General features: G+C 37.8%; 2 protein-coding genes across 3 annotated transcripts; both read left to right on the top strand.

Annotated features, from left to right (window-relative positions):
• The first annotated feature begins 2,397 nt into the window (after positions 1–2,397).
• LOC134841477 (eukaryotic translation initiation factor 2 subunit 1-like) lies at positions 2,398–6,808 on the top strand. The gene is made up of 6 exons (XM_063857487.1): positions 2,398–2,536; positions 3,399–3,509; positions 3,779–4,114; positions 4,186–4,283; positions 5,690–5,833; positions 6,286–6,808. The coding sequence occupies exons 1-6, from the start codon at positions 2,401–2,403 to the stop codon at positions 6,478–6,480; spliced, it is 1,020 nt and encodes a 339-aa protein (XP_063713557.1). The 5' UTR covers positions 2,398–2,400; the 3' UTR covers positions 6,481–6,808.
• A 1,194-nt stretch (positions 6,809–8,002) lies between these two features.
• LOC134842325 (transmembrane and coiled-coil domain-containing protein 3-like) lies at positions 8,003–26,267 on the top strand. 2 transcript variants are annotated; one of them, XM_063858608.1, is made up of 5 exons: positions 8,003–8,723; positions 8,960–9,191; positions 18,776–18,991; positions 19,397–19,864; positions 25,089–26,267. In XM_063858608.1, exons 1-5 carry the CDS (start codon positions 8,013–8,015, stop codon positions 25,532–25,534), a joined length of 2,073 nt encoding a protein of 690 aa, XP_063714678.1. In that variant the 5' UTR covers positions 8,003–8,012; the 3' UTR covers positions 25,535–26,267. The 2 variants fall into 2 exon arrangements, with proteins under 2 accessions (XP_063714678.1, XP_063714677.1); XM_063858607.1 differs by lacking the exon at positions 25,089–26,267 and adding an exon at positions 20,386–21,472.
• The last annotated feature ends 291 nt before the right edge of the window (positions 26,268–26,558 follow it).

The following is a 26,558-nucleotide window of genomic DNA, read 5'->3' as shown; positions in this document are numbered from 1 at the left end:
GAAAGCATTTATAACCTGATAGAAGGCTAGGAGCTTGTCCTCATTTGCTGTAACCAAGTCAACAAAGACAATTAAAATGTGTACATTTTTCTTGCGACATGAAATTACATATTTGTGCACCTTAACTGTCCACCATAATTAATTATTGTTTGTCATTACGCTAGCGAGCAGCTAGTGTTTTAGTACGAACCTTTCTTTTTTTCTAACCTAGCTCGCAAATAAAAGTGTTCATTAAAAGTGTTTTATTGTGTGCTTTTTTGCTATAATCACGATCTGTAGCAGTGGAAATTTCATAGCATATGTTTTCGGCTTTCTTTGTTGCTAGTGTTTATGATGGACTAAATGTCCGTGGTTGAGTGGCTAGTGCGTGAGACTCATAATTTCTAGGTCGCAGAAGGTTGTAGGTTCGACTCTGAGACATCACCGAACTTAACTAATTCGAGTCTTATTTTTACTTTTTAGAACTCTAGAGCTGCTTTTTTGTCATGTACTTGCTATTGTTTGTGAAATGCAGCTTCCCTTCTGTGTTTATTAAAATGAATAGATTTATCGAGAAAAGAAAAAGAAACGATTTTAAAGAATGGAGATAGGTCAGCAAATAGCGCTGTTGACACTTCGTCTGGTGGGACAGGATTCATTTTTCAACCATCCGATGAGATGCTGAGTTCCTTGAAAATGTACGATTTGTATGAACTACCGTTTTAGGGTCTTACGCACTAAATGGTCCAAAATCAATTTTTCGGTATCGTAAGCTAGAATTTATGCGATCGAATTGTATTGGCTAATTTTAGCCAATCAAATTCAAGTAACACGGATCAACAATTCCAGCAGTTATAAAACTGGTACCGAAATTTTCGAAAAGGAACATAATAAAATAATCAAACTAGTTTTGAGTCACTCGTGAAACCTTACCCAGACAAAAATTCAGTAAAAAGCTTGACAAAACAAATTTTATTTTTTTTTTATGATTTGGACTAATTATTTTTTTTTGCTTGAAATTTCAATTGGAATGACAAAGAATGTCGATCGAGCTTGATTGAATAATTAGCCAATCACATTCAACCACAATAATTTCAGTTCAGGAGATTAAAACAATTACTTGAGCACCTTATTTAGACTTGCGAAGCGAGTGTATTAGTACGAACCTTTTTTTTTTTAAACTTAAGTCGCAAATATTGGTGCCTCTGTTTGAGGGCACCTTTACAGCTTTTTGATAGCATGTGCTTTGACATTCGAATACTAATAAGTTAACAAAACTGATGCATTTTTAAGTCATCAAATGAACCGAAAAAAGTTATTTGTTTCAAACAACATAATAATAATGAAACTCGATTTCAAAAATTTTCCAATCCATAACTTGAGATTTTTTTGAAATGCATAACTTATACATAATGTGGCTTTATGCTTTGTGATTTGTTACATTCAAAGTTAGTAGAGGATGCCTTCAGTTTGTTATATTGCAAACTATTACTTTGAGCAAAATTGAGTTTTTTTGTGCCACTTTTGCTGAATTGCATTGGCAAGTTATTAGCATATGTAGCTGCTTTTTGCGTGACTGGTGTTTGTCGGTTGTTAAGCTTGGGTGGCTGAGTGGATCGCAGTAGGTCTCTTGATTGCAGTAGTTCGCAGAGTCGAATCCTACAAGCAGCCGAGTTTTTGCTAATTCGAGGCTTATTTCTACTTTTTCTTTTTTCATTTAATAGAGCTGCTTTTTGTTTGTTTTCTCGCAAGTGTTTGCGAAGCGCAGCTTTGCCTTTGTGTTTTACTCATTTGGTGACCCTTGCCTGAGTAAATCGTTCAAAACTAACGAGAAATTACATATTTATCCAATTTTTCTCAAATTGCGTTGATTTTGTCAAAAAAGTGTCAAACATATTTTTTCGTTTTCTTGCGTTTATTGAAACTTTTCCAAATGTCTGTACACTGTGTTGTTTTTCGATTAATTTTACTGTAGTTTCTTTCACTATATATAGATAAATATAGATACTTGAGTTGTTCCCTCACAAAGTGTAACAGCATAATACACCCTGCAAACATCCGGATAAAGTTTGGCGATTGTAAGTTTTTCAGCCAGTGTTGTCAAAATAATCGGTAAGTCATCGGGATGCATATTTAGCTTTGGTGGCATACAAAGGAGCCTCTTACAACCTTAGCTTTTCACTCATCCATGTCATCAACATCCTCTAAAGCATCCAAATCGACCTGATGCAAGAACCTCCGGCAGCATCGGTTCTTATGGTCGGTTGGAAGCGCTTCCGAGATAACATGAGCTAATTTCATGATATAATGGGGGATCATGATGGGACGACGGATTAATTGGACTTCAAAAATACTGTTACTGGCTTCATAATTATCAGGTCTCATGAGGTTTGAATTTGGCCATCCTCTTTCAGGTGAGAAATGTCCTCTGGGATCCTGAACTGCAGGTTCTACAGGGCCAAGTTCCCTGCACCTGATGAGTTAGTCATGGTCACCATAAAACAGATCGAAGACATGGGCGCTTACGTGCAGCTCCTTGAATACAACAACATCGAAGGTAAAAGCACTTCATTTGCTTTTATGACGTTAATTTTTTATGGCGTCCTGCCTAAATTTATAAGCGAATTGAATTGCGTTTAGGATGCTAGGATGCTAATGCCCCACGAAACCTTTTAATTGCTTCACTGAGACTGGAACTATAATAAAAACAACGGCGTTATAATGAAAATGATAAAACTTTTAATTGATTTAGTTTGAAATTAAGTCTTTCAATTTTTCGAGTGTTGTAAAACATAGATTAAGTATTGGGGTCCTGATTAAGTATTGGGGTCGAAGCTCTATTCGGTGTAATAAAAGGGAAGGATTTTGACTTGATCCTTTTTAACTATGAATCCTCACGATAAAGTATCAATAAACGTAATGAAAGTTGTTTTTGCCTTTTTTCAGTTTTTTTACGAAAAAGTTGTTCGCGCTCGAAATTGAGGTTTCGCGGTTCCACTGTTGAATTTTAGAGGCCAAGCGCCATAAATTATCCCGTAAAAACGTGAATGATTTTTCGTTTCAAAAATGGAATTCTGCCGAAGTTAACTGCGTAAAAGATTTCCCTGCGGAATAAAAAACTCAATTCAGTTCTCTCAAATTGGGTCAGCTGCATCAAGAAAGGGTCAATCATTGAATTCTCTGGAAAGTTGAAGAGCCTGATGGTGATATATGTCTCCTTGAAACTCGAAAATTGAATTTTCGGAAAAGTCAATTATTTTTTGGTAATTTTTTAGTCACTTTTCAACTTTCGTTGGCTATTTTAGAAAAGGATTAGATGCATTTATTTTTTCTTTTATATAGAGATCTGGCGTGAGACTCGCACTAAGGGTTCTTTAAGCGTGCTGGACTTAAACAACAAACTGTGCGTTTGTTTGCAGGTATGATCCTGATGGGTGAGTTGTCGCGTAGGAGAATCAGATCAATCAACAAACTGATCCGAGTGGGCAGGAACGAAGCTGTCGTCGTAGTGAGGGTAGACCCCGTTAAAGGCAAGTATGACGTATGAATTGGTTATTTGAGAGTGATACAATTGAGAACAGTTGATTCTTGAGATGATCTTTTGTTTTTTTGAACACTTCAAGTTGGTCATTTTATCAACCTTATTTCAGCAAAATTTTCATATCAACTTTTCGGAAATTGTCTGCAGAACGAATTGTAAGTTGGTGCCTTAGATATTTGTATATAAGAATTTGTACTTTTAAAAAATGAAATTTCTCGAAAGCTAAGCAGAGAGATATAAAATACCTAGCCGTTGTAGGATACATTGATTGTTCTAAACGGAGAGCTAGTCCCGAAGACAGAGACCTTTGCCACAGCAAACACGCCAAGGGCAACAAAATCAACCTCATCCTCAGAAACGTCGCACAGAAATTACAGTACAAAGAAGACAACCAACTAGAAGAGCTATACAGCAAGAGTGCGTGGTACTTTGACGAGAAGTTCAAGCAAGATAATGCCTCGTTCGAGTGGTTCAAGAAAGCGGTCGCTGACTCTTCAGTTTTGGATGAGTGCCCACTTGACAATAATGTGCGAGAAGTTTTGCTAGCCGAGATCCAGAGGAGACTGGCGCCCAACCCTGTCAAAATAAGAGCTGGTTAGTGTTATGAGAATGTTCTAGACCACTAAGAATTTGTGTATCTTGAAATGACATTGGAACTTTTTCAGATGTAGAAGTATCCTGTTTCAATTTTGAGGGAATCGACGCAATAAAACGTGCTCTGAAGCGAGGAATTGCTTGTTCAACAGAAGAAATGCAAATATCAGTAAGTATTGTTTTAAGTTCTGAATTATGAAGCACCGAATTTAAATTTCTTGACCAGACGTTTTTTTTGGATTCTTTAACAATCCCTCGCCTTTTTGCAAGAGATAAAAAATCGTTATCAAATTAAATACTCGCATATGCTGAACCGTTGAGTAAGTCTTTTATAGGGGTGAATCTTTGAACTAGGAACCACTGGAAGGTTACTAAAATGACGTCAAGCTACAAGGCTCTCAAATAAGTTAGTTTTAAAAATCGATGAACGTAGTTCCGACTCTTATATAGGTTGCGATGATTTTTTTTCAGTAAAAGTCGTAAAATTTGTTTAGGCTCAGATTTGATTTTTCGCGGTCTGACTTTTCATTTCTTTTTAATGTTAATTAAATGGATTTTATTTATCAGATTTCCACAAAAAATTTGCCACAAAGAGTTATGGCCCTCGGAAAAGCCTTATTTTAGATTTGTTGACCGTTTTTTGGACTTTTCTTGCTAACTATCCTGCCAAATCTGATTCATCAAATTTATAGGAAGTTTAATCAAAATAACATGATGTTGAAAGCCTACCTTTATAACTGGCTATGCCAGTTTTGTGTAAGAAAAAGTCATGGCCTTTAATTAAGTCAAAGTTTAGAGTTTTGGCAGTTTTCTTCTTGGGAAAATTCATTTTACCAAATTTTTTTAAACTCTTTTTCACTTAATTTGGTAGAGAAACAACTATGGTTTTGGGCAAAGTCCAATTTTTGAAATTACACTATTCGTGCCGCATCAGTATAGCAAATTGATTCACGTACCAAACACGTACCTCCAGCTTACCAAACACTTGCCGAACATGTACCAGAACATTTCTCGTCATAGAAGTTAGGGTATTCCTTGCGTAAGCATTTTTTTTCGATTTTGGTTAAGAATACGCTATAGGTTTCAGAAACATTTGACTTTATGACCCAATTTTGAACTTTGCTAAGTTTCCCAAAAACTACCATGACAATTCAGAAAAAAAAGAAATTAAATGGAGATGTAATCTCCTCTGCGACAGCGTGTTATCCGTAGTTTTGGTAGGAATCATCTATGGACTTGATAAATGTCCAATTTTAAACATTTTGACTTATTTTGACATATACACTGCCATTCGCGCATTTCTGTACAATTTTTTAAAATAATTATCGAACAGGTACTTTAGCTGGGCTTTTAGTGTTTTACTATTGTGAGCGGCCATGGAGCAGATGCGAGGAAGGTGACTTTTAATCTCCAGGTTTGGGGGATTGATTCCTACACATAGCGGAATTTATACAATTGTTACCTTTTTAAAAAAAATTCTGCCTATTTTTGCCCCTTCTCTTGCTTGTGTTTGCGAAGTGCACCTTTGCCTCAGTTAGAATAAGCTACGTTAGTCTAAATATGTTTGTGCTATAGGTAAATTTAATAGCACCGCCTACATATGTGTTAACGGTGACTACGCTAGACCACACAGACGGGTTGGCAGCGGTGAACAAAGCTATGGGGGAGATAGAAGAGAGCATCGAGGAGTCAGGAGGCAGTTTCAAAGTGGTCTCTGAGGTACGAAACTAAGAAATTGTAGCCAAAGTAACCAGCATTTGTAGGGTGCCTTATTTGGAATTAATACATTTTAACCTACTCGGTTAAAAAGTAAATCTGAAACTTTTCATTCTACCAACTCAGATTGCCCAAAGGTCACTGTGTTAGTTGGTAATATTTGCATTTTTTGGAAATGTAATCAAAGCAAACAATAGGTAAGTAATGAATTACTATTAAAGGGGGCGGTGGTGAAATGGCTGATTCTTCACCTTTTCAATTGCAAGGTCGGTAGTTCGATGCCTACTGTGGTAGGTTCTTGTTGCTTGAGTTCTTGATAATAACATTACCAGCCCCCCCCCACCCCAAAAACAAAAAAAGAGGTTCTCCGTGGAAGAGCAGAACATTTCGCATGTTGTTCATTTCTCTCGTTGACAAATGGGTTTAAAAATAAAGCAAAAAATGTCATTGTTTAGCCAAAGGTAGTGAACAGGGCGGACGATTTGGAGTTTGCGAAGCAGTTGGAGAAATTGGAGCAGGAGAATCAAGAGGTGGCCGGTGACGATTCCAACAGTGAGGGGGAGGAGACAGACTCAACTACAGGGGGAGGGGGAGGGGCTAAAATGGCTAACGGGAAAGGAGACGCTGCAGAGGAAGAAGAGGAGGACTGAATTATTTGTTACTAGATCCGTGATGAGATTAATTGTTCATTGAAGTTAAATTGCAGCGGACCTTCTAATTTTCTTCAGCAGGTTCAGAAATACCGAATCCATGGTTGAAACTAAAAACAACTTGGCCATTGGCTGTACAAATTCTGTTGATTACTCAACTTGAAGTATGTCAACAATGTTTTTTTTTTGCTGAAATCGAACGTTTACAAATGGTTCTGCTGCAGTTGGTCTGATAAATGTTTTAAATTTATTGCTATAATTACTGGCTTGGCGATTCTTTTCCAAGGCATATTGTCGCTTTTTTCGCGCTTGCATAACGCTTTCTCGTTGAAAATTTATTTTTGAGAAAGTAATATTTTTCTAATAAGGAGCACTTTGTCAAAATTTTTAATGCACATGAGTTGAAAGCAATTTTAGAGTGATTGGAGAAATTCTCGATGAGTACTAATGCATTACAAGTGGTTATATTTATAAGCTAGTTACACAGGCAAAGCTTGTGTTTTAGTATGAACTCTCTTTTTTTCCAACCTGAGTCGCAAATATTGATGCGACACAAATATTGTTGCGACAAAATGTGTTCGTTCTTAAAGTGTTCATTTTGATCAATAACCTGCTATTAAGTACAGCCAATGCTGAGGATATTAACAAATACTTTTATTTTACAAATTGCACTTTAGCCTCAAGGTATCATGGATCTGTAGCGTAGGGTATGGAAGGAGAACCGCAATAAAATAAGAGGGTTCGAACCTGGGCAGGTTCTGATGTTTTGAATGAACTTTTTCGTATACTAGTTAAAATGCTTCCGCTCTATAAATTGAGGCATGTTAGATAGATATATTTTTTAAATTGACTGGTACTGCTAATGCGTTATAACTGGATTGCGTCACTTAGCAGTTATGTAGACTCTTAATTGGCGTGCGTCACTTAAGAAGTTTTCTAGACTAAGTTTTACTCATTCAGTTTTTCCCAGTAGCGTTATCGGCAATATTTTTGCTTGTGTATGCGAACTGCAACTTCGCCTTTGTAATAATCACTGGAACACACAAAATATTCCATCCTTCCCAATAGTGGTAAGTTTCGTCAGTAGGTTCTTACCTATGGTACTAGTTACTTGTTTGGTCCCGTAGAGAATGAAGGATCAACCGTACAATTTCTCCCCTAAGTGACCTACCGTAGAATGTCCTCTCCAAGCATGTATTAATTCTGAAATTTATTTCGGCATAAAATATTCATTTCAAACAAGCGCGCAGAATATACGACTCGAGAAAATGTTTTACACGGAACAGCTATTTTTTACTGTTAGTAACCTAAGATATTAATTGTTTTGTATCGATAAATTTTGCCCTGGAAATTAATTTCGGAAAAACCGGTATTTTATCCCCCCATAATCGATTTAGGGGGCAATTGTACGGTTGGCTTGTCAATAGAGCTTCTGGGTTGTTTTAAGTTCATAGGCATTATGAAGCGAAGTTCTTGCAATGTATAATATATGTATTACATTATGAATTATGCTTTTTAGATTTAAAAAGTATATGATAATGTGCCCCTCTAGGGGTTGTTGCTGTGTAATGGTAGCAACCATTCTTATCATCTCGACTAAGGCAGGTCTTGGGTCTGTCTTTTCAGCGAAGGCAAGGAATGTTAATCAGTTACCAAAGCCAATAGCTTCCCGAAACTCGCAATGGTTTTCGAACGGCTGTAGTCAAGTTTCAACTCTGCTTACAAAAAAGGCCAATGTTGAAGCACATGTGAATAAGTTAATGAAACAACTATCAAAGTCATCTGAAATCGGAAGTTCAGAGATCGAAAAAGAAAAATACGATCTAAAGTTGGAGTTGTATAGTTTGTTTCTGAAGGAAATCAACCAATCAGAATACTTTGTACTATCAGCTCTGGATTCTTTCGGAGGAGTCTTAAAAGGCGACGTCAACGACATTGAGCTTCTTAAAGCTAACACTAAATATCGCATAAACCAGTTGCAATACGCTATATTTGCAGAAGAAAAAGAGCTGAACGAAGTATCTGAAATTGAGACAAAGCTGAGTTCGCTGCAGGGTTTTCGGAAACAGATAAATGAATCTTCAAGCGTTAAGCAGATGTTTGTCGATATGATGAATGAGTTGCATCTGGCTGCCGCGGATCTTTCAAATGGTGATGGTGATGATGAGGATGGATTTTTGAAAAAAGAAGATTATCAGCAGTATCGTGAAAAGCACATAGGAGAAATTGAAGCTGTTTATCAGGTACTTTTGCACAATTCATGTACCCGTAAGTACTTTCACTTAAATTATCAGCCGCAGAGGTTTAAAAACCGATTAAGGAAGCTCGTCGTTCGTTGTAAGGCAAGACTTTGATCTTGATTATCAGTTTGAATGGAAAACGCTGATTTCCACATATGGATAGCTTACCATTGCATTCTTCAGATGCAGTGATATGCCTTTTTCTCTGTTGACACAAAAAGTAACCCAACCTTTTGTAGGTCCGAGAGAACAGAGCTCTTTTGGATGGCAACATTGGAGATCGTCCAGCTGGAATGTTGATTGACAGTCGGGACAACAAATATGTCCTCTCCAGACCCAAAGATATCACTCTTTCTTTGGAGGACCGCAAACTCATCGTGGATATGTTTTTGGTTGTTGTCTCTGCTTTCTTCATGTCCCATTTGTGCAATATGATGATGCTACCATCTGTAATTGGATTTATTGCTGCTGGTTCGTATCATATCGAGAATTTTTTTAAAAAAATTATATTTACCGGCGATTTATAAAGTTTTTAAACTAGTAAACTACCAGTATAATTTTTTTTCACTTGCGAGAGCAAGTGACTTGTAATCGGGAACTAGAAAATTTTCCCTTAACCAATTTTTCTTAACCCTCGCGATAAGCATGGGTGTTGCGATCGGGTCCTAGACGTTTATCCCGTAAATAGTGTTGAAGCCTAAAAAAGACATCTCAGCTTTCTACTTGAACTAAATCTACGATTGAACTGATTTACTTATTTAAAACCGCATTTAACAAAAATCAATTGACTTCTATCTATAACTCATGAAATAATTTACACTCTTTGCGAATCACTAGTTTTATTCAGTCGGATTGGTGATTTTTCGTTTCCCAACTTTTGCTGCACAACATTTTTGGTGCAACGCGACTCACGAACGAACCAAAGATTAGAAACAAAGAGGAAAGTTAAAAATGTCATCACCTGCTAGTGACATGAGCAACGTGACGCTCACTCTTCCTGCTTTGAAGCGATCAAGAAGTGCTAACATCGGTGTCATTACCCGATCGGAAAATGCCGTCTCAGCAATCTTCAACGAAGAGGCATCTGCTCTAACCTACAAGGAAATTGGAACTCTCAAGGCCAATCTCACGATGTGCGAACGAAAGAAAAAGGAACTGGAAGAGCTTAATCAGCAAATTTCAAATGTTCTAAACGATGATGAAGATGCACTTGAAGTTGAATTGGAAGAAGCCGAGAAAATCTACCTTCAAGTAGATTGTTTGATGGAAATGATCACAACTATGTTAGATGACCGAGGAAAATATTCAACTGAATCGGTCAAAGATGACGACAGCGCAAGTGGAACAGGATCCTACAAATCCACTTCCCAACGTGGTGCTGGCCGAAACCAAGATACTTGCCTGAAGTTGCCGAAACTGAATTCGCCAACATTTAGCGGAAGGTATGATCAATGGCTACCTTTCTTAGATTCCTTTGATGGAGCAGTTCACTCAAATGCATCGCTGTCTGATGTTCAGAAACTGCAATACCTAAAGGGTGCCCTCAAGGATGAACCGTTTCGTTTGCTATCCCACTTGCCTACTACAAACGCGAACTACTCAGTCGCAAGGGAACTTCTAAAGGATCGATATGCTGATGTCAAGATGATATCACGCGCTCACTTGGAAGCAATTTTTGAATTCACTCCAATAAAGCATGGGTCATCCGCTGCAATACGTCGCTTGATTAACATCTACTCGGAAAACACGATGGCACTGACAGGACTTGGACTAAAAATTGATCAATGCGATTTGATCTGGGTTCACGTTTTGGCCAAGAAATTAGATCCTGAAACTAGAAGACAATGGGAACTTACCTGCGCGGGAAATGACGTGCCAAAAATCAAACAGAGGAAGAAGATCTTGCAGGAACGATCTCGCAGGAACGATCTCGCGCCCTAGAAGCTACGAAGGACCTCCAGTTACCTTCAATTCATAGAAAAAATCATCAAGGAAATTCAGACCAATCTGGAAACTCTAAGAAAGATGACAAGGTACAGACATACCACACGAACTCTGCTAAGACGATCATCTGCCCATGCTGCAGTGGTGATCACCGCGTGTATCAATGCACAAAATTTCAGGAAATGTCTATTTCCAATAGAAGACAAGAAGCCAAATCAAAGCGATTATGCTTCAATTGCCTGTCCCTTGGACACCAAAATCATGAGTGCAAGTCGAAGTCAACGTGCAAAACCTGTCGAAAGGGTCATCACTCGTTACTTCACATCCATACAGACCCAAACAACCAACCGGGACCTGAAAATAAGTTTGCGGGTCACGGGGGTACTACCGGTGCCACTACCATACTGGGAACTGTACTAATTGAGGTAAAAACTGCAAATGGCGGTTATCACAATTGTCGAGCCTTACTGGACAGCGGATCTGAATGCAGTTTCGTTACAACCAGCTGTGCTAACTGACTCAAGCTACCAATCAAGAAATTGGCGGAGGAGTAAAAACTGTGAAATCTGGTTCTGTCAATCTGGAAACAAAGGATTCTCAGAATCAATCTCTACATATTGAAGCCTTCACTCTTCAAAAACTTTCTGGCTACCTGCCCAGAGAACGGGTGAATATACCGAACAGTTTGGATATCACACGTCTTAAGCTCTCGGACCCAGACTTTGATAAACCAAAGGAAATCGATATAATCCTAGGCTGTGATGTCTACAACGACATTGTTGGCTGCGAAAAGATTAAGCTTACAGACAAGCTTTATGCACGTGACACTCTATTTGGTTGGATGATTAGCGGCGGAACACCCGGTCCTCCAACAAATTCTTCAAGTCATTTCATCTGTCTATTGACGATAGTCTAAGGATTTCCATCTCATACTTTGAAGATCAAATAAATCGGATGAAATCAAGCATCTCAGGATGACACGTGTTACATATGGAATAGCTTCGTCAGCTTTTCACTCAACAAGATGCTTCAATGAAGTAGCCGATCAATCTAAGAACCCAATGATCAAAGAAAGTCTCAAAAATTGTTTCTATGTAGACGACTTTCTTGGTGGCGCTAATGATAAGCATGAAGCAGAAAGAGTCATCTCTGATTTATGCGAAGAGCTGAACTCTCATGAATTCCCTCTACGAAAATGGACTTCAAGCAATGCTAAAATAATTGAAGGATTGCCAGAACATCTCCGCGAAAAATCGGATGTGCTGGAACTTTTCTCTGACGAATACAAAATCAAGGCGCTAGGAGTCAGTTGGAAGCCCAATAAGGACATCTTTTGTTTTTCAACTGCCTTACCAGAGATGAAACTGCTTACAAAGAGGACTCTTCTGTCCACAATTTCAAAATTGTTTGATCCGATGGGATGGCTAGCTCCATTCATCATCAATTTCAAATGTCTCATGCAACAGCTATGGGTCCAAGGTTTTGATTGGGATTCTGAAGTCGATCAGAAAACCAAGGAAAAATGGTATGAGCTCACCGGAACATTGCCTCAACTACTGGAACTACAGATACGAAGATCTATGAGCTCACATCCAATAAAGGATGTTCAACTTCACGTATTCTGTGATGCTTCCGAAAAAGCATATGCAGCCGCAATCTATGCAAGAATTACCAATGATGATGGCAAAACTTTTGCGTATCTACTGACCTCCAAAACAAAGGTTGCTGCGGTCAAAGCAATCTCTGTTCTCAAATTAGAGCTCTGCGGTGCAAGTTAAGCTACCAAACTTCTTAAATCAGTTCATTTAATTTTGAGGAAAACAAATCTCAAGATAACTTCACACGCCTGGACTGATTCAACAATTGTCTTGCAATGGCTTGCTCAACTTCCAAGAACGTGGAACAATTTTGTTGCAAACAGAGTTTCACAAATACAAGAGACCCTACCCAGAAGTGATTGGAAACACGTGCCAACAGCAGTAAATCCAGCTGATTTAGCCTCTCGGGGTGTATTAGCTGACACATTAAGATCTTCCTCACTCTGGTGGAATGTACCAGATTGGCTGACCAAGGATGAAAGGCACTGGCCCAACCTACAACCATCTCTAGTTGAAGCACCTGAAAAACGAACCGTCAAAGCCAAGACTAATGCAGAAACATGCTCAAAACAAAGAAATGACGGATGGAATTTTTCGTTTAAAGGACTACAGCACTTGGAACAAGACAGTACGCATCGCATGCTATGTACTATCATTTGTTCAACATCTTAAGCATATAATATGGACAAACTATCGGAGGCGGCTCAGATCTAAGCGGACATCTGATGTACAACTTGAAGAAGATTGTCTTAGTCCTAAAAATAGAATCATGGCAAAAATGCTATTTCTTTGTTTAGACCAAGAAATACACTTCAAATCAGAGCTAAATTGTCTGAAGGTGAAAAGGGAGCTGAGTAAAACATCGAAACTACTCAATCTTAGTCCGTTTTTCGACAAGGATTACGATCTACTAAGAGTTGGAGGCAGACTTTCACAATCGAACTACCCAACAGACAAGAAGTTTCCAATACTCGTTTCGAAAAAATCTGATTTAGTATCCCTACTTATACGCAAATATCATGAAGATACTCTTCATGGCGGGGGGCAATTAGTACTGAACACAATGAGCCGAATATACCGAACAGTTTGGATATCACACGTCTTAAGCTCTCGGACCCAGACTTTGATAAACCAAAGGAAATCGATATAATCCTAGGCTGTGATGTCTACAACGACATTGTTGGCTGCGAAAAGATTAAGCTTACAGACAAGATTTATGCACGTGACACTCTATTTGGTTGGATGATTAGCGGCGGAACACCCGGTCCTCCAACAAACTTCTTCAAGTCATTTCATCTGTCTATTGACGATAGTCTAAGGAATTTTTGGGAATTAGAAGAAATTCCTGATTTCAAAAAGACAACAACAGAAGAAGATCGATGTGAATCTCACTTTAAGGAAACAACCATACTACAAAATGGACGATTCACCGTGCAGCTGCCTTTCAAGCCCAATAGTCAACTTGGCGACAGTTTAGCACAAGCAAAACGCAGATTCAATTATCTCGAGCGACGACTGGAACAGAATCCAGAACTAAAAGATCGCTATACCGCATTCATAGACGAATTTCTCGATATGGGGCATATGGAGTACATGCCGCCTGGAGAAATCGAAAAGCCAGTTGATAGCGTATATTATCTGCCACATCACTGCGTTTTCAAGGAAGATTCTACTACCACAAAGCTACGTTTAGTTTTCGACGGATCTGCAACAACATCAACCGGACAATCACTCAACGACACTTTGATGGTTGGTCCCACGGTAAAGGACGACCTCTACTCGATAATCATGCGCTTCAGGTTCTACCCAATTGCTTTATCAGCAGATATCGCAAAAATGTACCGACAAGTTGCTCTAGAGGACAAATCGAAGGATTTCCATCTCATACTTTGAAGATCAAATAAATCGGATGAAATCAAGCATCTCAGCATGACACGTGTTACATATGGAATAGCTTCGTCAGCTTTTCACTCAACAAGATGCTTCATTAAGGTCTCAAAAATTTATGTTGCCGTCTTTGTTTGTCTCGCGACAAAAGCTATTTATTTGGAAATGGTTACTCGTCTAACCAAAGAAGCATGCATCCTTTCATTGAAACGATTTACTGCACGCCGTGGCAAACCTGAGAAGATCTTAAGTGACAATGGAAGCAATTTTATCGGGGCTCGAAATGATCTGATCAAAATCAAGGAACTGCTCGACAAAAATGGAACGGACAAATCAGTTGTTAGTTTCGTCAATAGCCAAGGAACTGAATGGGTCACCATCCCTCCTCGTGCTCCTCACTTCGGAGGACTCTGGGAAGCAGCTGTAAAAAGTATGAAGAGACATATGCGAAAGTTATAGGACTGCAACGTCTCAGTTTTGAAGAATTTCTTACAACTCTTAATCAAATTGAAGCTGTCTTAAACTCACGACCGTTGTATCCAATGTCAAGTGATCCCTAACGACCCAACTCCGCTGACACCCGCTCATTTTCTGATAGGGGAATCATTGCTAACTCTTCCCTCTGCTGACATCCAAGTTTCAACCAATGTACGATATCGACTATTACAGAATATGATCAAGGATTTCTGGAAAGTTTGGAAAAGGGATTACCTCATAACGCTACAAATACGGAAAAAATGGTTCACGGATGGCCCAGAGTTTAAAGTTGGCAACCTAGTCCTACTTGCCGAAGACAATGAACGACCGCTAGAATGGAAAACTGGACGAATCATAGAAGTTTATCCTGGAAATGACTCGATTGTTCGAATGGTAAAAGTGAAGACCACAACTGGTGAATACATACGCCCAGTCGCGAAGCTGCGGAAGCTGCCAGTATAATAACCAAGTCATATCCAATGTGCAGTTCATTTAAAACAAGAACTTTATAGTGCTAAAAATCGAAAAATATCAAAAATGTGCAGTTTTCAAAATTTTAAGTGGTAGTATCCCCATGACCCTTTTGAAAGTAGGAACCTAAATTACCCCCTATGCAATGCAGTATGGTCTGAATCGTTCATATTGACCACTTTCATGTAAAATCCCAATGTTGTATGTTGATAAAAGTCGAAAATGATGTAAATTTTCATCAATTTTTGTGCAAAATCGTGCATTAAAATTCGAATGAGGTTGTACCCTCATGACCCAAAATGTAATTATTGTCTGAAAACAGCTAGGATACGCCTACGCTACTGTCTTGAATGTAATAATAGGCTCTCTGATCACGTCAAACTGTTAAAATGTTATCTTTGCCTTAAAATTATAATCAAAGATGTATTGTAATGATTTACAACCATTAATTCGCATAAAATGTTTTTCTAAGTACACAAACTTTCGCTCATGACTCGTACCGTTAATACTTCACTTGTATACTCATTACTTATGGTGCAGTCACATTTAGTTCATTTATTGAATAATTGTTTACATATTTACCGTTGAACAGTCATTCGCTGTCATGCGATTCGCTGTCATCTGGTCCTCTTCGCTTGTTGACCCTGCAGTGTTGCTGGCAGCGCTTCCACGCAGATGCTACCAAGGAAAGTCGAGTTTGCATCTCCGCATAGTACATGCAGCAGACCCTCTCTTCGTCGCAGAGAGTCAGAACTGCATGGCACCACGCATATGGAAGATACAAACTTTTCCCCTTCTCAAGAACACCATAGCGGACCAGTTTCTTGTGCTGAGAACCAAGGTTCCTCGGATATTTAGCAGCATCAGTGAACCCCATCTCCGAATCATTGCTACCGGCCAGGCGCTCAAGTTCACCAGAGAGATTAACTTCAGATGTCATCAGCCACAACTTTCGGCCCCCCAGAAGACACAAAACAGCATCATCTTCCTCATCCAAGTCTTGATGGAAAGTGCAGAAGGACGAGGACTCTACAAAAATACCTTGGAGAAGAAAAGAAAAGACCTGCTTCGGCCATCTGGTCTGACCTCCAGACATGACGCCAATAACGCCCTTAGCTGTCACACTAGGAGTCTCTCAACAGTTAACTCCAACCTCCCAGCCAGTGCACAATGACCCTTCTACGCTGAGGTCACTAATACGTTTAAGACTTCTAAAACAAAACAAACAATTGATGCACACCCGCTATACTCTACTACTATGATACAATGGAATAAATGCTACTCACAGTCTCAGCTTTCGGAAACCGCAGAACTGCCCTATCCACGATCGCAGCTTCCTTCCTTGAAGACTGGATCTCATCCAACGACTTTACAGGAATCGGAGTGAAACCCAGATCTCCTCTGGTCACTGCATCGAAGAAACCCTGCGGGTCCTCCCGGTCGATAGCGCCCCGCCTACTGGACCTTCGCACCTCGCCATGTGGAGGCAGACGTGGTGCTCTACCCGACTCCGCCCTACTCTTCCTCTCCTTCGTCTCATACACTGTAAATGGGTAGTCATATCCAGACATAATAACGATCTGAAAATTGAAGACACTTCAAGGGAGGCGGAATGTTGAAGCCTAAAAAAGACATCTCAGCTTTCTACTTGAAATAAATCTACGATTGAACTGATTTACTTATTTAAAACCGCATTTAACAAAAATCAATTGACTTCTATCTATAACTCATGAAATAATTTACACTCTTTGCGAATCACTAGTTTTATTCAGTCGGATTGGTGATTTTTCGTTTCCCAACTTTTGCTGCACAACAAATAGCATTGCTCACAGGACTCATCTCTAGTGGATTTCTTTACTCATCTCTGGCGAAACCTTGTTTCATGGTCATTTCAATTTCATAGGGTTCTGGGCCGACTTAGCCGGTATGTAATAAGGACGCCTAGGTTCGAATCTGACCAGTACCTTTTTTTTCAAACAGGAAATTTGATGTTTCAAAAAAATTATCGGCCAATTATTTGTCTGCTTTTTTTTTGCCGGCTTAATTGCGACATCTTAAATTAGTTTTTTAAATGTTGCCTTTTGTGTTTGATTAACTCCTGCAATTCGTAATTTTAGTTACCTTTAGTCGGCTCAAGTTTTTTCGGCATGTGTTTGATTTTTTTGGGTTGTTCCCAATGAAACTTTTTTTTACGCCTCCGCACTTCTTAAATTCGTACTGTTTTTACCACGTGATTTGCTGAAATTTCTTTCTTTTTGGCTGACTAAGTATTGACTTAGAGGCCTTGAAATTTTTCTGATAACACTTCTTTGGCGCAACGTGTGTCTGCTCAAGAATTGTCAGCTTGGTATGTTTTTATTGATGCTCCTTTCACATTGTTTACTTCTTGGCATATTTTGTCGAAAAGAATTTTTATTCAAGACAAAATTTAGACAAACTAGGAAAATTTTTGGTAGATCAATTTTGTATATATATTTTCAAAGTTTTTCTACTGCTTTTATATCCATTTCTGTTGGTTGGTTTGTCATGCTCTGTATGTGTTCTATTGCAAGGAAAGCGAAGCTCAGCTTCGCGTGTATCTGTAAAGTTTTTAATGGTGCAGGTAATTCATTTTCAAGATCTCGGTTTTTTTTGCAATTTTCATAGTTACTGCAGTTGCTTTCACGTGTGCAGGCTGACATGCTTAGTTTCTTGAAATTCAAATAAAATTACCTCTTTGTTCTTTTTAGATGTTAATTAATTTTTCATATGTTTTTTAAAAACGTTGGTTTTTTCGAATTTGTTGTATTCGTCCTAATTTCTGTCGGCTGATTTTCCTTTTTTTCAAATGCACTTCAGGTTATCTAGTACGCTTTTCAAACTGTTTCTTTCTAAAGCCTAGTTTTTTTTTCATTTTTGTTTCAAAGTTTTAATTTCAGATAAGTTTTTCCGTAGTTTGTAAATTTACCAACTCTGATTTGGAACAATATGATTCAAAGATGGCAATTAATTCTTTCTAATTTCTTTCGGCTGATTTTCGGCTTTTTTTCAAATGCAATTCAGGTTATCTGGTACGCTTTTCAAGCAGTTTCTTTCTAAAGACTATTTTTTTTGTTTCAAACAGTTTCAATTTCAGATAAGTTTACCCACTCTGATTTTGAATAATTTATTTTTTTTTTGGGTTAAACGGGTTGGGTAAATGTCTTTTTTTTGGTTTAGTGAACTTACAATGCGTAGTTTCAAGGGCGACTTTTTAATGCTTTTGCGTTTTTCAGGATTGATGAGTCGTACAAGTTAAGAGTTTTAACTTTATTGCTTGAAGTTTTTTCATGGCTACAGTTTCGTTTTCAACTTAACAATGTCGAACCATTGTTTGTCGCCTCAATTGCCGTTCGGCCATTGCTTTCCAATGTTCGTTAAGGCTGTTTATGAACATAATTCGAGGCAAAGGCATGAAATTTTTGTTGATGTAGTTTTTTGTGTCTTTTTTTCTATTAATTTATTCAAAAAGTTGACTTCATTTTTCCATTCAATATCTTGTAATGCAATGTTTTAATTTTATCGGAATTGTTGCGCTGCTCCGCTCCGCCTCTGTATGTATTCAAAAATCAATTATCAAAATTTTTTTAAAAATCCAGCTATTTTTTAGCATTCCAAAGCCAAATAACTTAGAATGATTCAGGATAACCTTCTTTTCAGGAGCGGTTGTCGGCCCTTCGTGTCTGAATCTGGTCTCAGATTTAGTTCAACTAGCGACTCTGGGAGAGATAGCAGTTTTCTTTGCAGTTTTTGATCTGGGATTCAATTGCGGACAGCTGGACAAAATAAGAAGCTACTGGAAGATAATCGTGTTTGCTTTTCCAGCTTTAGCACTTCTTCTTTTCTGTGTGTTTGGACCGTTTTACTCTTTATTTGGTAGGTAAAAAAGAAGTTGTTGTTGTTTTTAATTAAGTAGAACACGGTGCTTGTCCTTGTATTGTTAATTTGAGTTTAATTGAAATATTCGCCGACGGATCATTTATTAGCGGTATAATCGTAGCCGCTGCTATTATTCCAGATTACCAAATTGAGGCTAAGATGAAGATTAAGTTTTAAGAAGCAAGTGGTAATCGTACAAAAGCATAAAACTTAGATTTCTTGGGTTGAAAATAAGCGTTGATGGACATCTGAAGCATTCAGCGCAGTAAGCAGGAACTCTTAACGCGGGGAGATCAGACGAAATCTTGATTAATTTGCTGTAAAATCTGAAGACCCATCTGATATCAGCTGGACGGAACGCTCAACTTTCAATCTTAACTAGTTGCTACTAACTTGTTTCAGGCTCTTCCAAGCTTGAGATGGCAATTGTCAGCATTTGTCTATCTGTCTCAACTAAAAGTCCAAGTCACAAGTGCTCTGCAAATATACAACTTTCAACTTCGGTCCAATTCGACGACATTTTGAAAATGTTCTACATAGGACAGCATGTTTTCCTAGCAGTTGTTCTTGCCATCATGCCGCATCTACACGAACAACAGCGCCAGTTCAATGCTCAATTGGTATCTACTTTAGTAAAAACGGTTATCATGTGCTTGGTTTTATCAGGACTTGTATGTCTTGTGAAGAGAATGATGCCGATCTTAGAGGCATCAAACCAATTGGATGTCATTGATGTATCAAGACCACTCAATGACCTATCAAAATCCAAAGGGAAATCTAGCGGCATGTTTCTGCTGTTGACCCTCATCAGTGTTGTCGTGGTATCTGCTTGGGCTGAAGTGTCAACTGAATTGTCATGCATTTTCTTGGGTAAGATGACGGATTTCTTAAACTATATTCTCCTCGAGTACCTAGTAACGAATATATCCCTCCTATAATAAAAAAAATCAACAGTGAAGAAGAAGCATATAAGAATTTAGTAACGATTCTTCCCCTTTTGCAAAAGTGGGATATAGTTAAAGAGATCCAAGATGAATCACTCAAATGGGAAAGGCTTGAGAAATGGAATGATAAGCGATTTTTGCCGAAGTTAGGATTTTTTGTAGAACACTGTATAAGTTATTGACCGAGGGTACCTTCAAATTCTCTCAATTACCCATAAACGGCTGGATATGCCTCTGAAAGATCTAACTTCAATTAAAAACCATCGTCCACTATCTTATATGCACATCCTGTACATCAGATCGGAAGTCAGCTCATTCGAAATACGTATTACTGTTTGTGGAAAATTTGAGAAGAACTCATAATTCGCATATCTGATTTGTCTATTTATCATGTTTAATAAAGTATACTTAAATGATCCTTAAATACTGGCTAATATTCTGTTCCAGGCGCAATCGTCCGTTACGCTGGTTCAGATTTGTTGTCTTTGCATCCGAACCAAGAGAACCTGCAGATCCTCAAAGATGTCTTTGGTTCTCTATTCTATGCTTCTATCGGATTCCATCTGGTTCCTTCTTTTGTATATTACGAATTGTACATTGTAAATACGCTCACTGGTTTGGTTCTGTGTATTAAATTTTGTTTCCTCTTGTTGATATTCACCAAGTTCGTTCCTAATTTCACATCTGTGTATAAAATCAATGCAGCTATTTTATCATGCAATGTGGGCGAGCTCTCACTAATCGTTGGAAGCAGAGCTCGCTTGTATGGACTGATTTCAAAGGAGCTTTATTTATTAGTCATCAGCGTTTCAACAGTTACACTGGCACTGGGTCCGCTGGCGAATTTGGCATTTATTAATCGAATGGTGAACAAATTATCAGTTTACATGTAGAACTCAAATAGTTAACACATCCATACGTGTTCCTAACACCTAGTGTGATAAAGGCTGAAACTGAAATGTGTGGTAATTTGGCATAGGGTAAATTGGAGTAGATTAAATTTGTATATAGGGTAAAATGGCATAGGTTAGATTTGAATAGTGTAAATTGTCCTCCTACCTCAAAAACGACTGCGGATTGCATACAACTTCCGACCAAGAAAAGATCATTTTTAGCGCCCAGTTGTTTTCCATATGTCGTCAAATTCTATTCATTTTTAAAGCATGTAAATGACGTGTGGCTCGTTGAAATGTTCACGAAATTCAGAGACAATGTCTATAGAATGCAGTCCGAGCTTGGCGTGGTAACGTTAGCCTAAAATTGATGGTATGTTTCGTGCTGCCATTGATTTGTGCAAGATTTCCGAATCGTGATAAAGTGAACCTTAGCCAGCGCTGTCCTTACACTAAATGTTTTCTATCTAGGCACTCATCACTCCTGTACTGCCTGATTAACACTTCTAAAGTTTCATACGATATGATTGACTCCTCAGGTGAAAACCGAAGTCTGATCCTCTTAAAAACTAAACTGAAAGTTAAACAAGACTGCTCGTATCAGGGCAAAGCCCTGAATGTTCCGACTGCCTTTAAGGTTTATGGAGCAGTAATAAAATTAAAAAATTAAATGAAATTTTAAAAAAAATGAAAATCATCACCCCACACGCCATATAAAGTACAAAAGGATAGATGTCGCTACTTGTAACAAATCAATTATGGCAAATAAGCTTCGTTAAACCAATTTGGAACGATTTCTAAGACAGATTAAATCTCGCATACGCGTTAATAGCGCGAAATATATCGCGCGTTAATTGTCCCAAACTGGCCAAAATGGCAATCTTTTAACCCCCATAACTTTACGAAAAATGATCGCAGCTGAAATAGCTTTTCAAATTTGAGCTCAGGACAACAATACCTTTCGAATGATATAAAAAAATTCCGTCAAAAATGGCTAGTTAAAAAGTCGAAATTTGTCTGAAGAAAAAAAACCCACCCCGAGCACAAATATTCCGTTACTTTCGTATCGAAAGTCGGAACAACAAGGCTGCTCGTATCAGGACGAGGCCCCAAGTGTTCCGACTGCTTTTTAAGGTCTATGGAGCAGTAACAACATGAAAAATTAAATGAAAGAAAAAAATGAGTAGTTTATTTTTAATTTGAGATTTAGGCAAAAATCATCCCCCCACACGCCATATAATGTACAAAGTGATAGATTTCTTTTTTGGCTGAATAGGTATTGGCTTAGAGGCCTTAAAATTTTTCTGATAACACTTTTTTGGCGCAACGTGTGTCTGCTCAAGAATTGTCAGCTTGGTATGTTTTTATTGATGCTCCTTTCACATTCAATTGTCTACTTCTTGGCATATTTTGTCGAAAGGAATTTTAATTCAAGACGAAATTTAGACAAAGAAGGAAAATTTTTGGTAGATCAATTTTGTTATATATATTTTCAAAGTTTTTCTACGGCTTTATCTCCATTTCTGTTGGTTAGTTTGTCATGCTCTGTATGTGTTCTATTGCAAGGAAAGCGAAGCTCAGCTTCGCCTGTATCTGTAAAATTTGTAATGGTGAAGGTGATTCATTTTCAAGATCTCGGATGTTTTTTTGCAATTTTCATAGTTTTTTCTATTTTTAATTTTCGATTTCTCGCTTCATCTGGAAGAAATGATAGTCATTTCACAAGTGGTGCGAAGCTTTGCTTCGCCTTTGTTTACAATTTTTAGACATACGTTCAGTTACTGCAGTTGCTTTCACGTGTGCAGGCTGACATGCTTAATTTCTAGAAATTCAAATAAAATTACCTCTTTGTTCTTTTTAGATGGTAATTAATTTTTCAAATATGTTTTTTTTTAAACGTTGGTTTATTCGAATTTGTGGTTTTCGTCCTAATTTCTGCCCGCTGATTTTCCTTTTTTCAAATGCAATTCAGTTTATCTAGTACGCTTTTCAAACTGTTTCTTTCTTAAGCTTAGTTTTTTTCATTTTCGTTTCAAAGTTTTAATTTCAGATTATTTTTTCCGTAGTTTGTAAATTTACCAACTCTGATTTCGAATAATATGATTTAAAGATGGCAATTAATTTTTCAAACATATTTATTGAAAAACGTGGATTTTTTCGGATATGTGGTTTTCGTCCTAATTTCTGTCGGCTGATTTTCCGCTTTTTTTTCATATGCAATACAGGTTATCTGGTACGCTTTTCAAGCAGTTTCTTACTAAAGATTATTTTTTTTGTTTCAAACAGTTTCATTTTCAGATAAATTCTGTAAATTTACTACTCTGATTTTGAATAATTTATTTTTTTTGGGTTAAACGGGTTGGGTAAATGTCTTTTTTTGGGTTTAGTGAACTTACAATGCGTAGTTTCAAGGGCGATTTTTAAATGCTTTTGCGTTTTTCAGGAGGGATGAGTCGTAAAAGTTAAGAGTTTTAACTTTATTGCTTGAAGTTTTTTCATGGCTACAGTTTCGTTTTCAACTTAACAATGTCGAACCATTGTTTGTCGCCTCAATTGCCGTTCGGCCATTGCTTTCCAATGTTTGTCAAGGCTGTTTATGAACATAATTCGAGGCAAAGACATGAAATTTTTGTTGATGTAGTTTTTTGTGACTTTTTTCTATTAATTTGTTCAAAAAATTGACTTCATTTTTCCATTCAATATCTTGTAATGCAATGTTTTAATTTTATCGGAATTGTTGCGCTGCTCCGCTCCGCCTCTGTATGTATTCAAAAATCAATTATCAAAATTTTTTTAAAAATCCAGCTATTTTTTAGCATTCCAAAGCCAAATAACTTAGAATGATTCAGGATAACCTTCTTTTCAGGAGCGGTTGTCGGCCCTTCGTGTCTGAATCTGGTCTCAGATTTAGTTCAACTAGCGACTCTGGGAGAGATAGCAGTTTTCTTTGCAGTTTTCGATCTGGGATTCAATTGCGGACAGCTGGACAAAATAAGAAGCTACTGGAAGATAATCGTGTTTGCTTTTCCTGCTTTAGCACTTCTTTTCTGTGTTTGGACCGTTTTACTCCTTATTTGGTAGGTAAAAAAGAAGTTGTTGTTGTTTTTATAATTAAGTAGAACACGGTGCTTGTTCTTGTATTGTTAATTCGAGTTTAATTGAATTATTCGCCGACGGATCATTTATTAGTGGTATAATCGTAGCCGCTGCTATTATTCCAGATTACTAAATTGAGGCTAAGATGAAGGTTAAGTTTTAAGAAGCAAGTGGTAATCGTACAAAAGCATAAAACTTAGATTTCTTGGGTTGAAAATAAGCGTTGCTGGACATCGGAAGCATTCAGCGCAGTAAGCAGGAACTCTTAACGCGGGGAGATCAGACGAAATCTTGATTAATGTGCTGTAAAATCTGAAGACCCATCTGATATCAGCTGGACGGACCGCTCAACTTTCAATCTTAACTAGTCGTTACTAATTTGTTTCAGGCTCTTCCAAGCTTGAGATGGCAATTGTCAGCATTTGTCTATCTGTCTCTACTAAAAGTCCAAGTCACAAGTGCTCTGCAAATATACAACATTCAACTTCTGTCCAATTCGACGACATTTTGAAAATGTTCTACATAGGACAGCATGTTTTCCTAGCAGTTGTTCTTGCCATCATGCCGCATCTACACGAACAACAGCGCTAGTTCAATGCTCAATTGGTATCTACTTTAGTAAAAACGGTTATCATGTGCTTGGTTTTATCAGGACTTGTATGTCTTGTGAAGAGAATGATGCCGATCTTAGAGACATCAAACCAATTGGATGTCATTGATGTCAACGGTGAAGAAGCATATAAGAATTTAGTAACGAATCTTCCCCTTTTGCAAAAGTGGGATATAGTTAAAGAGATCCAAGATGAATCACTCAAATGCGAAAGGCTTGAGAAATGGAATGATAAGCGATTTTTGCCGAAGTTAGGATGTTTTGTAGAACACTGTATAAGTTATTGACCGAGAGTACCTTCAAATTCTCTCAATTACACATAAACGGCTGGATATGCCTCTGAAAGATCTAACTTCAATTATAAACCATCGTCCACTATCTTATATGCACATCCTGTACATCAGATCGGAAGTCAGCACATTCGAAATACGTATTACTGTTTGTGGAAAATTTGAGAAGAACTCATAATTCGCATATCTGATTTGTCTATTTATCATGTTTAAAAAGTATAATCAAATGATCCTTAAAATATGGCTAATATTCCGTTCCAGGCGCAATCGTTCGTTACGCTGGTTCAGATTTGTTGTCTTTGCATCCGAACCAGGAGAACCTGCAGCTCCTCAAAGATGTCTTTGGTTCTCTATTCTATGCTTCTATCGGATTCCATCTGGTTCCTTCTTTTGTATATTACGAATTGTACATTGTAAATACGCTCACTGGTTTGATTCTGTGTATTAAATTTTGTTTCCTCTTGTTGATATTCACCAAGTTCGTTCCTAATTTCACATCTGTGTATAAAATCAATGCAGCTATTTTATCATGCAATGTGGGCGAGCTCTCACTAATCGTGGGAAGCAGAGCTCGCTTGTATGGACTGATTTCAAAGGAGCTTTATTTATTAGTCATCAGCGTTTCAACAGTTACACTGGCACTGGGTCCGCTGGCGAATTTGGCATTTATTAATCGAATGGTGAACAAATTATCAGTTTACATGTAGAACTCAAATAGTTAACACATCCATACGTGTTCCTAACACCTAGTGTGATAAAGGCTGAAACTGAAATGTGTGGTAATTTGGCATAGGGTAAATTGGAGTAGATTAAATTTGTATATAGGGTAAAATGGCATAGGTTAGATTTGAATAGTGTAAATTGTCCTCCTACCTCAAAAACGACTGCGGATTGCATACAACTTCCGACCAAGAAAAGATCATTTTTAGCGCCCAGTTGTTTTCCATATGTCGTCAAATTCTATTCATTTTTAAAGCATGTAAATGACGTGTGGCTCGTTGAAATGTTCACGAAATTCAGAGACAATGTCTATAGAATGCAGTCCGAGCTTGGCGTGGTAACGTTAGCCTAAAATTGATGGTATGTTTCGTGCTGCCATTGATTTGTGCAAGATTTCCGAATCGTGATAAAGTGAACCTTAGCCAGCGCTGTCCTTACACTAAATGTTTTCTATCTAGGCACTCATCACTCCTGTACTGCCTGATTAACACTTCTAAAGTTTCATACGATATGATTGACTCCTCTAGTGAAAATCGAAGTCTGATCCTCTTAAAAACTAAACTGAAAGTTAAACAAGACTGCTCGTATCAGGGCGAAGCCCTGAATGTTCCGACTGCCTTTTAAGGTTTATGGAGCAGTAATAAAATTAAAAAATTAAATGAAATTAAAAAAAAATGAAAATCATCCCCCCACACGCCATATAAAGTACAAAAAGATAGATGTCGCTCCTTGTAACAAATCAATTATGGCAAATAAGCTTCGTTAAACCAATTTGGAACGATTTCTAAGACAGATTAAATCTCACTTACGCGTTAATAGCGCGAAATATATCGCGCGTTAATTGTCCCAAATTGGCCAAAATTGCAATCTTTACACCCCCGTAACTTTACGAAAAATGATGACAGGTGAAATATCTTTTCAACTTTGAGCTCAGGACAACATTACCTTTTGAGTGAAATTTAAAAAATTCCGTCAAAAATGGCTAGTTAAAAAGTCGAAGTTTGTCTGAGA

Source organism: Symsagittifera roscoffensis, chromosome 3 (assembly GCF_963678635.1).
Source record: "Symsagittifera roscoffensis chromosome 3, txSymRosc1.1, whole genome shotgun sequence".
Taxonomy (NCBI): Eukaryota; Metazoa; Xenacoelomorpha; order Acoela; family Convolutidae; genus Symsagittifera; species Symsagittifera roscoffensis.
Note: the sequence above shows the minus strand (reverse complement) of the source record. Positions and strands in the feature narration are given on the sequence as shown.

What these genes read in the sequence shown, in the direction of transcription:
- LOC134841477 (XM_063857487.1), top strand. Translation starts at nt 2,401, where the DNA reads ATGTCCTCTGGGATCCTGAACTGCAGGTTCTACAGGGCCAAGTTCCCT. An exon ending in TGAATACAACAACATCGAAG is followed by an intron (nt 2,537 to 3,398) that starts GTAAAAGCACTT and finishes GTTTGTTTGCAG; the next exon opens with GTATGATCCTGATGGGTGAG. An exon ending in CCCTGTCAAAATAAGAGCTG is followed by an intron (nt 4,115 to 4,185) that starts GTTAGTGTTATG and finishes GAACTTTTTCAG; the next exon opens with ATGTAGAAGTATCCTGTTTC.
- LOC134842325 (XM_063858608.1), top strand. Translation starts at nt 8,013, where the DNA reads ATGATAATGTGCCCCTCTAGGGGTTGTTGCTGTGTAATGGTAGCAACC. An exon ending in AAATTGAAGCTGTTTATCAG is followed by an intron (nt 8,724 to 8,959) that starts GTACTTTTGCAC and finishes AACCTTTTGTAG; the next exon opens with GTCCGAGAGAACAGAGCTCT. An exon ending in ACCGTTTTACTCTTTATTTG is followed by an intron (nt 18,992 to 19,396) that starts GTAGGTAAAAAA and finishes AACTTGTTTCAG; the next exon opens with GCTCTTCCAAGCTTGAGATG.